The sequence below is a fragment of the Pan paniscus genome, chromosome 6 (genome assembly GCF_029289425.2).
Source record: "Pan paniscus chromosome 6, NHGRI_mPanPan1-v2.0_pri, whole genome shotgun sequence".
Taxonomy (NCBI): Eukaryota; Metazoa; Chordata; class Mammalia; order Primates; family Hominidae; genus Pan; species Pan paniscus.
Genome location: NC_073255.2, coordinates 178,779,847 through 178,792,063, shown reverse-complemented (window position 1 = coordinate 178,792,063; position 12,217 = coordinate 178,779,847). Strand labels below are relative to the sequence as shown.

General features: G+C 35.9%; 1 protein-coding gene across 2 annotated transcripts in view; it reads right to left on the bottom strand.

Annotated features, from left to right (window-relative positions):
- Positions 1-12,217, bottom strand: part of MGAM (maltase-glucoamylase) — a 109,526-nt gene that overhangs the window by 94,031 nt on the left and 3,278 nt on the right. The window contains exons 2-3 of one of the 2 annotated variants that reach the window (XM_034965120.4): positions 5,725-5,853; positions 2,675-2,874 (exon numbers count right to left, since the gene is read on the bottom strand). In XM_034965120.4, the coding sequence (XP_034821011.1) occupies positions 2,675-2,874; positions 5,725-5,851 (327 nt within the window). In that variant the 5' untranslated portion in view covers positions 5,852-5,853. Of the gene's footprint in view, positions 1-2,674; positions 2,875-5,724; positions 5,854-12,217 lie in introns of those variants that run through there. The other variant, XM_055115468.2, reaches the window with a different exon arrangement.

The window sequence follows — 12,217 nt, the reverse complement described above, 5'->3', positions numbered from 1 at the left end:
CAATGATCTTGGCAAAATGCAATACCCTTGCTGCTATATCATAAAACATGATCCCCAACATATTGATAATAAACTGGAATTTGGAAAAGGATATCATAAGCCAAATAAATGAGTAATACGTAGACAATTACCAAATGTGTTCGCTGTAAAAGATGACAAAGCTTCTGTTTAAGAAATATGGTAACCTCTCAAATTATTCAGATTACCACTTATGTTATTGTTATCCTTGGAAATCAACTGTGAATTTCTCTCAGCTTAATTACTCTGCAACGTTTACTTAGGGCATGCGGGTTTATCTTTAAGCATGTAACCTGCTCTCCCATGTTTACACAGTGCTTTATAGCCCTGAAAAATCAAAGGATTTAAAAGTATTAACTATCATTTCTTTCCTAAGCTGGATATCTGGAATTTGATGAAATATTCCTGCTCCCTGCCATCAATGGGATCTTTCAACTCTGAGTTCTGGAATTGGGGATAAAAGACTTCATCAAGAAAGTGGAAAGGATTTTAGAATTCAAAGGTTTGGAATAAGTGTAGACAGTTGTCTTTAAAATCTGCATAGAAGTATAGCCTAAGTGAACCTATAGAGGCACAGAGGTAGGGTCTTAGATGATAGAAGACAGTGTTTGAACTTGGCTCAACGTACAGTAATAAACCACTATATGTACTGAAGTTGGGTAGAAATAATAACAAAAGTTGGATGTAAAAAAGAGAAATTCTAATCTCACATGTAACGGAATGGATAGGAGAAATGGAATTCAGAAGGGATGCCAAGGGGCACCTGGAGCAACCCAAGCATGAGGAAATGATGATCTAGGGATGGCTGCAAGAATGGAAATGAAATGCCTCTTCTGGAAATTATTGTTAAGGAAAATATTTTAAAATACATGGAATACTGGCCAAAGGGATAGAAGGGATGAGCCAAGCAGAAGTTCTGCTGTTTCTGCCTCAAGAACTAGAAGCTTAATAGAACTACTAGCAGAAATCTGGTAGCTGAGAAGGAAAAGCAGATTTGGTGAGGCGGTAACGAGTTCAGCTGATATGATAGGAAGGAATTCAGTGAAGATGCCCTCCAACCAGCTTCAAGCCCAGAACTAAAGATCCGAACTAGAGTTAGATAATCGAGTGATCTTTTTTCCTAAGATCCATGAAGGGGACTCCTAGAGTCCATTCTCTCCAAAGAAGAGTCTCCCAAGAGTACTCAGGGTGTCAGGGTGGCTTGATACATTACTTCCTCCTGTACTGGAAAAGGATTCCCTCTCATAACTGGGAGAATGAAACAATGGTATTTACAACCAAGAATCATCTGCAGAGAAAGTTATTCTTTTAGTTCTTTTACATATAATCTTGGAGGACAGATGATAAGAATCATAAAATTATATAGCAATAGTTTCAACACCAGAACATTCTGCCTAGCCTATCTGTTGTGTTCATAACTTCTTCCCACCATCCTCTTTCAGCTACATTCCCTTTAATGTGAACACCATACAAACACATCATTATCCATAGCCTCAGCTCTCAACAACAATCTGGATCAGCATACAGCTCTCAGGATTCATAAAACATACAACAAAAGTTCTAAGATGTATCTTCTACGAGAAAATGAATCATTGAAAGTGCCAGTATTTCTCTCTGGCTGAGCAAAAAAGGAGCATGCCAATTAATAAACGCCAAGGCCGTGGAGTAATTCAGTTAGATATGACATGTAGAAAAGCCAAAGTTCATTTATTGAACTTCAATCTTGATACCACAGTATTTATCAAAAGATCTTACAATAAAGCACCAAAGAAACATTACTATGGCTGTACTGAAGTGCACCAATACCCAGTGACAAGATGGAGTGTTGCAGTAATGTGACATACTGAGAATGTGATAATCTAGGTGAGCTTCCAAGTAATGAGTGAGCTATTGAGTACAGCTCGAGTGAGCTATTGAGTACAGCTCAATAGAGCTATTGAGTAACTTGCACAATATGACAGGGAAAGTAAATGTATGTGCATCAACTTTCTGTAAATTTGGCACATCAAACATAGGGTGTGGGCAAGTACTTTATAATCATCATAATCAGGTGGACTTCAGCCGATAATCTAGAAACACTGGGCTAAGGTAAATGCCCAGATGTCTGCACTGTCTTTAATCTGGTATTCATCACCTTCTTCCTTCCAAAACAGAGCTCTTGAAACTTTGCCCTTATTTTAAATAATGTTTTGTGCACGTGTATGAATTTTTACTGTAGATTCTAGATGAGCTTTGGAAATTCTGAAAGGAGGAGAGACATACAGGGCATGAACAGAGTCAGAAAGAACTAGTAATCATGTAGTGTTGCCATATAAAAGACAAATACGTTTTTAGTAAGTAAGCCCAAAATCTTTCACGGGACACACTTATACTAAAAGCTTATTCATTGTTTTTCTGAAATTTGAATTTGGCTGGGCAACCGCACTTTTATTTGCTGAATCTGGCAACCCAAGGGAATTTTCCAGGTCTTCCTTTCCTGAAGCTGCACTGTCACACAAGCATGGACACAGGTTAATTTGCCTGAGCCACTAATGGCTGCAACATAAACACCTCTCTTGAGAGTCACTAATAAAGAAAACCAAAACAAAACAACAACAAAAAATAAACTATCAAGTTGCATAAATTCTAAAATGGAAACAAAATTCATAACTCAAACCTTTGTTGGCGGCTGGTCAGGGATGCAATTAATTCGTTCCAATTCATTTACCACTGGACATTCAGCAGAAACAGGAGTGGTAGCAGTTGTTCCAGGATCTGGGGGACCCGTTGTCCTAGGATGTGTGGTACCAGTTGTTCCAGGATCTGGGGTACCAGTTGTCCCAGGATCTGGGGTACCAGTTGTCCCAGGATCTGGGGCTATACCAAAAGCAAACATAAAAAGACCATTAGACAAATTTAATTTCACAGACATTCAATAGTTCTCAACACCTCCAATTAACTCCACTACTGAGTAGGCTTCACTCTGATGACCTCAAAATTTATGCATTCACTTTATAAAATGTCACTTTGTTCCTGCTGACTGTATTCACCTTTTTGTATCTCTATATCATCTCCTTCTACTCCCAACTCCCTCCCCTACAAGATAGTATGTATAAGAGCAAGGACTCCACCTTTAGACTAGAAGCTCATGAAGGTGGGGACCACCCTTCCTTTAGTCTAGGGGTCAGTAACTATGGCCTTCAGGCCAAATTAAGTCAAAGCCTGTTTTACAAACAAAGTATTACTGGAACATTACACACATGCACATTACATATTATACACATTACAAACTCGTTTGTTTTTAGCTGCTTTGTGCTACTAGGGCAAAATTAAGTCATTATGGCAGAGTCTGTATGGCCCACAAAATCTAAAATATTTACTATCTGGTCCTTTACAGTAAAGTCTGAAGACCTCTGATCTGATTCTTTACTTCCAACCCCAGCAGCAAGGGCACACAGAACATGTGCAGTACAAGTGTCATCCTAATTATAGTAACCTCAGCTTTGCTTGCTCAGTCAACAGCCAATCCCCAGGTCAAAGAATGCTTCTGAGCAATGCCATTCTTCTGTAAATACAAAGTCCTATATGACAAAAGATGTAAAGGGAGGCCACCACTCTAAAAACTGACAGCTAGGACTTACCTAAGGGCTAGAGAACTTTGAATTCAGATTTAAAAATCAGTAAATTAGAAAAGGTATTTTTATTGTATCCTAAAATAAGGAGGTGAGCTTTCTTGAAGGTATTCTGCAATAAATTAATAATGACATTAAGATAAAACAGTGTCTTTTGATTGGTTTTCTTTTCATTGGGGGTTTCAAATTCAAATTGTGCCAATGTCTGCATAATGGTTTTAGTTACATCTTTAGAATCACATAATTTTAAGAGTCGAGCAATCTTTGGGACTTTTTTCTACAAAAAGTAGAAATTGTTGTAACAAGGGATGGGGTAGGAGGGGCAGAGAAGCCACAGGTTAACACTTGATTGCCTGGTTCTCCTAGGAAGTTGATCCTAGATGAATCAGATAAGAAACCATGGATAATTCAGCATAATCCAGCTCCTTTTGAGGATATAAAAATTCAATAAACAAAAAAACTTTGATTAGATGAGGGTCTTCAGAAAGTCCAAGAAAAATATGTATTATGAAAAAACTATGTATAAATTTCAAATATTTTTGGTACTAAAATAAACTCAAAGTAGATTGTTACAACATGTCTGAACAGGACTTAGCTTGAGGCACTAGGAAAGATAAGACATCAATTTGAAAAGAGCACCTATCAGAGCAACATAAATTCTGCTAAAATTGAAACAAGAACAAACATCAAACTCACGGTGAAGCTTGGGTGGAAAAATGGTGAAATCACTGATACTCACAAAAAGTTTATGGGGACAATGCCCCAAAGAAATCAGCAGTTTACAAAGGAATAACTTATTTTAAGAAGGGCCAATACAATATTGAAGATGAAGCGCACAGCAGCAGACCATCCACATCCATTTGTGAAGATAAAAATTAATTTTTTCATGCCCTAATGAAGAGGACTGACAAATAACACCAGAAACAATAGTCAAAACCATAGATGTCTCAATTGGTTCAGCTTATATAGTTCTGACTGAAAAATGAAAGTTGAGCACAATTTCTGCTCTACGGGTACCAAAATTGTTGCATCCACATCAGCTGCAAACAAGAGCAGAACCTTAAACAGAAATTTTAAACAAATGGGGATCAAGATTCTGAAGTATTTCTTCCAAGAGTTGTAGCAGGAGATGGAACATGGCTTTACCAGTACGAGCCTTAAGACAAAGCACAAAGCAATGGCTCCCAAGAGGGGAAAGTGGCCCAGTCACAGCAAAAGCAGACCAGTCAAGAGCAAAGGACACATAACGGTTTTTTGGGATGCTCAAGGCATTTTCCTTGTTGACTTTCTGGAGGGCCAAAGAGCAGTAACATCTGCTCATCATGAGAGTGCTTTGAGAAAGTTAGCCAAAGCTTTAGCAGAAAAATGCCCGGGAAAGCTTCACGGAGAGTCCTTCTCCACCACCACAAAGCTCCTGCTAATTTCATCATCAAACAAGGGCAATTTTGCAAGAGTTTTGATGGGAAATCCACCTTATGGTTCCTATTTGGCTCCTTTTGACTTCTTTTAGTTTCCTAATCTTAAAAAAAAATCTATAAAGGGCATTCATTTTTTTCAGTTAATAATGTAAAAAAGACTGCATTACAAAGGTTAAATTCCCAGGACCCTCAGTTCTTATGGATGGACTAAATGGCTGGTATCATCTTTTACAAAAGTGTCTTGAACTTGATGGAGTTTACACTGAGAAATAAAGTTTTTTTTTATTTTTATCTTTCTAGCTTTCTTTTTATTTCTATATTTCTATTTTTCCACAAACTGCTTGAAGTCTCTCATATACTCGCTTGCCTTTCACATAAGGGTATTGTTAATTATCATTCTTAGCAGAATTAGACTTATTTAAGGAAATTTGGCAAATATTTTTAAAATGTCAATTATGGAATTCTGCAATGCATTAATTGATAAATCAAAGTATCAGAACTTAATCCTACAATGAATATCTACTGAGCTGTCCAAAACACATAGAACACACACATATAACAGCCCCCCGCAACAAACACATACACACATGAGCATGAAAGTATTACTTTCCTGCCATTGATGAAGGTTTGCTCTAATAAAAACAACATATGGAGAGAGCCCCAGAGTTACTTCTTACCTGTTGATTTCAGTGACTCTTTGGCTAAAAGCACAATTAGAACAATACTGATGATAAACAACACAAGCAGAAGAACACTGAGCACAATCTCCAAAGTAGTAAATTTTTTCAGCTTCTTTCTTGCCATCTCTAAAATGTAAGAGAAAACAATTTTAGATTTGAATTTGATTTACTATATAACTAGTAAGATTTTTAATGGAAAAGCTCAAATGTATGCAATGAATACTATAACAAGCCTCCCAAGCATCCATTATCTAAATTAAAAAATTATCAGCTCATGGCCAATTCATTCTGTCTTTATTCTGGTCCACTTTTCTCCCTACCCCTGAATTACTTTGAAACAAATCTCAGGTCTCATGTCTTTTAATCTAAAAATAGTATGTTTCTTTAAAAGATAAGAAATTTTGCAAAAGGCAAAATATTATCATACCTAATATATGTTTATAATAATTTACTGTCATCAAATATCTAGTGAATTTTGAAATTTCTTTCATTGTCTGATAAACTTTTATAATTTGTTCTGCTCTCCTGAGGATGCAAGTAAGATTTATATCTTGTAATTGGTTTATATCTGTTATGTATTTTTTAATAAACAGAATTTGTTCTGTAGATTTTTCCTGCAATCTGAATTTTGTTGATTACATCTCTATGCATGCTAACATGTTTCTCTACCCTTATAGTTCCTGTAAATTAATTATTAGCTTTAGAGTTTTTATCAGATTTAAGTTTGATTTTTTAGCAAGAATGGTACATAGATGATAGAGCATCTTCCAGGAGACTTTAAATCTAGTTAATTCTCTTTTTTGCAATCTTCATTCTGAAAATAACCAGCTAGATTACCTTGGAAAATTTACTTAAGCTTTCTCATTCTCAGTTTTCTCATTTACAAAGGAAATAAATTGAACTAGAAGATCTATGATATTCCTACCAGCATTTTTTTCACTTTTTAAAAATATTTTGTACTGATTTTAATTTTTATAGATTTAGGAGTACAAATCCAATTATGTTACATGGATGTATATGCATAGTGGTGAAGACTGGGCTTTTAGTGTACCAATCACCCAAATAGTGTACATTGTACCCAATAGGTAGTATTTCACCTCCCCCCTAACCCTTTCTCCTTTTGGAGTCTCTAGTGTCTATGACTCTGTATGTCCGTATATACTCACTGTTTAGCTCCCGTGTATAAGTGAGAACATGCAGTTTTTTACTTTCTGTTTCTGGGTCATTTCACGCAGAAAAAATAGCCTCCAGGTCTATCCATGTTGCTATAAAAATATGATTTCATTGTTTTTTATGGATGAGTAGTATTCCATGGCATATAGGTACACTACATTTTTAATCCAATCATCTGTTGATGAACACTTGGATTGATTTCATGACTTTACTATTGTGAACACTGCTGCAATAAAAATACAATTGCAGGTGTCTTCTTGATAAAACAATTTATTTTTTTGTGTGTAGATACTCAGTAGTGGAATTGCTGGATTGAAGGGTAGTTCTAATTTTAGTTCCTTGAGAAATCTCCATACCATTTTCTATAGAGATTGTACTAATTTACATCCTCACTAAAACTGTATCAGCATTTCCTTTTTTCTGCATCCTCCCCAATATGTGTTGTTTTTTGACTTTTCAATAATAGCCATTCTGACCAGTGTAAGATATCATCTCATTTGTGGTTTTAATTTGCATTTCTCTGATGATTAGTGATGTTGAGCATTTTTTCAGGTTTTTTGGCCACTTGTATGCCTTTTTTTGGAAAAATACCTGTTCATGTCCTTTGCCCACTTTTTAATGGGGTTACGTGTTTTTTTCCTGTTGAGTTGAGTTCCTTATAGATTCTGGATCTTAGCCCTTTGTCAGATACATTGTTTGCAAATATTTTAACCCATTCTGTTGGTTGTCTGTTTACTCTATTTTATTTTTTTACTGTGCAGAAGCTTTTTAGTTTAATTAAGTCCCCTTTTGTCTGATTTTGTTTCTGTTGTGGTTTCTTTTGAGGACTTGGTCATAAATTCTTTGCCTAGGCCAATGTCCAGAGAGTGTTTCCTAGATTTTTCTTCTAGTAATTTTATAGTTTCAGGTCTTACATTTAAGCCTTAAATCCATCTTGAGTTAATTTTTGTACATGGTGAGAGATTTCATTCTTCTGCATATGACATTCCAGTTTTCCCAGTACCATTTATTGAATAGGGAGTCCTTTCACCAGTGCATATTTTTGTCAAGAATCAGTTGATTGTAGGTATTTGGCTATGTTTCTGAGTTCTCTATTCTTTTCTACTGATTTATATGTCTATTTCTATACCAGTACTGTGCTGTTTGCGTTACTATAGTCTTTTAGAGTAATTTGAAGTCAGGTAATGTGATACCTCCAGCTTTATTCTTTTTGCTTAGGATCACTTGGGCTACTTACACTCTTTCAGGGTTCCATATGAATTTTAGGATTGTTTTTTCTAAACCTGTGAAGAATAATGTTGGTAATTTGATAACAATTGCACTGAATCTGTAGATTGCTTTGGGCAGTATGGTCATTTTGATGATACTGATTCCTCCAATCCTTGAACATGGGATGTTTTCCAATTTGTGTCATCTACAATTTCTTTCATCAGTGTTTTATAGTTGTCTGTAGAGATCCTTGACCTCCTTGGTCAAATGTATTACTAGGTATTTTATTTTATTTTATTGTAAATGGGATTGAGCTCTTGATTTGGTTCTCAGCCTGATTGTTATTGGTGTATGGAAATGCTACTAATTTTTGTACATTAATTTTGTGTCCTGAAACTTTACTGAAGTCATTTATTAAATCTAGGGTCTTTTGAAGGGTTTAGAGTTTCCCAGGTGTAAGATTATACCATCAGTGAACAGAGGTAATTTGACTTCCTTTTTTCCAGTTTGGATGCCTGTTATTTTCTTCTATTGCCTGATTGCTGCAGCTAGGACTTCCAGTACTATATTGAATATGAGTGGTGACAATGGGCATCCTTGTCTTGTCTCCATTTAGGGGGAATGCTTTCAATCGTACTGAACTTTTCCCTGTTCGGTATGATTTTGGCTATGGGTTTTTCATATATGGCTTTCATTATTTTGAGGTATGGTCTCTCTACGCCAAGGTTTTTAAGGGTTTTTTTTTTTATGAAGGAATGCTGGATTTTATCAAATACTTTTTCTGCATCTATTGATATGATCATATGGGTTTTGTTTTTAATTCTGTTTGTGTGATGAATCACATTTATGGAATTGTGCATGTTGAATCATCCTTGCATATCTGTAATAAAACTCACTAATCGTGGTGTTATTATCTTTTCCACATGCTGTTGGATTCAGTTTGTTAGTATTTTGTCAAGAATTTTTGAATCTATGTTAATAAGGGATATTGGTCTGTAGTTTCATTCTTTTGTTGTGTCTTTGTCTTTGGTATCAGGGTGATGTTGGCTTCTATATTAGTTTTTAAAAGTCATTTTCAAGTGAGTCACAGAAATCTCACACTACTCTATTTCTCCCTTTCACAAAAGACACATGTGCTAAACATTTCATTAGAGTCTTATTTTTTTATTCTATCCCCAAGTTCTTCTCAGAAGAGAGGGCGGTGCTAAATAGAGCATAAGAATCCCTGAGCTTGATTCCCAACCATACCATTTTTTGCTGTGGTAGCTGAAACAATTTATGTAATACTCTTGAGTCTCAATTTTCTTATCTGTAAAATGAAACTACAATTTCTTTTGTTATTATTATCTATTGCCACCTTCTTATTGTGGAAATCAAATAAAAATATTATAAGTCATAAAGCATAGGTCTCATTATTTACCAAAGAGAAGACAGGTAATGGGTCCTGGGTAAGAAACAGAATGTTCCTACAAAATATGTCAGTCCCACTTTCCCTGAGTGTGTCACCACACCCAACTTGGTGTTCTGGTGGAGCAGCTGATGAACAATGCTGATTGCTGTCCTGGTTGGCTTGCTCTGGTATGACCTTCATTAAGTGCTTTATGGCCCCATGTGTTGGATGACTCATGCATTGCCTGGGACATAGGTGCAGAAAGCCAGGAAGAGGAGCCATAGCTGCAGTCTTGCCTATACAAGGCCTACTTTCTCCACCAACCCACCAACGCTTGCTTTCCCAGGCTACCTTGTAAATCATACTCTCTTAACTCAAAAAGAACATCCCCCTTCTTCTCCTGTGAGGTCTTAATTCATGACTCCCTAATTTAGGAATTGTTTGATATTTCCTTGCGGTCTCATTCTCCACCCAATCAATGTTTCCTCCCACATTCTCTTCAGTAGGAAGCAGCCATCCTTAGTCATTTATCCAAGGATTGGTTGAATAAGAGGACTTACTTCTCATACACTGATAAGAAACTGCTGTTAGTCAACGTAATGCCCTCTTACTATGCAAAAGGAAACGGAGCTGTGAAAGCAACCTTTCTCTACAGCAAGGATTGCCTTGTGTTTTCTAGAATAAATTACTCCAATTCTAGTCTTTCTTACCATGACTGTCACCACTATCTCACATTCCAAAGAGCTTCATAAGAAATCCTATAAAATTAAACTTGCTTGTTAAATTCCATAAAGATTAATAATCTCTCATGCCTGGTATAATTAAATTAACTAATAAAGCAAAGAGTAATCTTATGTTCACTGATAAGAAGAGGAGTTAGAATGTCTATCCAAGTGACCATGCCTCCTCTTTGGTAGATGCTAATAGTTGTAAGATGTGAGATTGCTTTTTATAAAAATATTTAATTTTTTTCCAAGTGTTTATTAACACACTATGTTAGACACTATGAAGAAACACCCACCGACTGCTGGTCAAACTATAAACACCCTATGCTCAATGAAGACTTGGCAAAAACTATTAAAATTACTCATGCCCATTACCCAGCAATTGCATTTATAGAAATTCATCCCTTAAATACACTTACGCACTTGGGAATCAATGTGTATACAAATAAAGGTTTTTCATCACAGTATTACATGTAATAGCAAAAAAGTGTAAATATCCATAGAGACAGCAATCAGTAAATATGTGAAGTAAAATATAATTCAATGTTATTTAAAATCATCACACGGCAGGTGTTTTTAATTTAACAAATTATTTGATACTCCTCTCTTCAAGAGGTAGGGCGAGTCCCCACCACCTCACCCTTTGAGGATGAGCTGGACTTAGTGACTCACTTTCAACAGATAGGATGTGGAGAAGGGATGGCATCTAACTTCCAAGACTAGGCATTACAGCTTCCTCCTTGCTCTTTCTCTTGGATGATTTCCTGAAGAAACCAGTTACCATGCCATCATAACATTCAAGCAGGACTATGGAAATTTCTAGCAAAGAACTGAGGTCTTCTGCTAAGAGCCATCTGAGTGAGGTCCCTTGAAAGCAAGCCTCTATCCCCATTCAAGCCTTCACATGACTACAATCCTGGCTGACATATTGGCTCGATTCATGACAGACCCTAAATCAGCACCACTCGGCTAACTCACCCCCATATTTCTGACCTACATAAATTGGGAGATAATAAATGTTTGTTGTTTTAAACTACAAAATTGTAGGGTAATTTGTTACCCTGCAATAGATAACTAATATGCATAGGTAAATATGACTTTTTAATAAAATATCATTAGCATTTATTTAAAAACATGTTTGCTGTTTATTAATAGTCCTTTTGCTCCATACATTCAAATATGGTTACTTGCTCTACGGAACAATAATATCTATTTTCTAGCTATACAAGAGAAAGGTTTCCTTAAACCTTAAAAAAAAACTCCAGCATTATCTGATTGACCTTACTTCCTGCATTATAGAACTCTTGATGGTGAAGCTTCCTATCTCAATTAAAAAAGCAATTGAAGAAAAACTAAGATCAGGAAAAATGGCAAGAGGCAAATAAAAAAGGAAATAATTTAAATAGGGTTAAGGGCTTTTAAAAATGTTTTTTAAAAAACTGCTACTTGGCAATCTGTCCTTAATCTTTGACTATTTTTTTATAGGACAAATATATAATTATGCAATTTTAATGCTAATGATAATAATGGTTAACAGTGATTGAGCAGATATCCTAAGAGGTTTCCATAATTTGTCACATGCCATTTTTATAACGACTGCAAGTTAATCATGGCTACTATCCTCACTTTCAGATGAAAAAACTAAGCTTCAGAAACGTCGAACAACCTGCCTGATGTCATACAGCTGATAAGGAGCAAAGCCACAATTTGAACACCTGCCCTTTGGACTCCACAGCCATGGCTTTTAACCATCACTCTGTATTCTATGCTATAATGCCCCACAGTGTACACCAGCTTGGGCTTTCTGTGAGATTATAGTTTTATCAAATAAAAACACATTAAGTTTATGGCCCATAGCACATTTTAAATTATCTGGGAGACCTAGAAGAAGCTACTGATGTGCCTCATTTGCCACGATCATTCATCGTCATCTAAACTACATCTCTGGAAGAAAGAAATCTGCTTGCAGTTTATTTATTCATTCATGAATTAT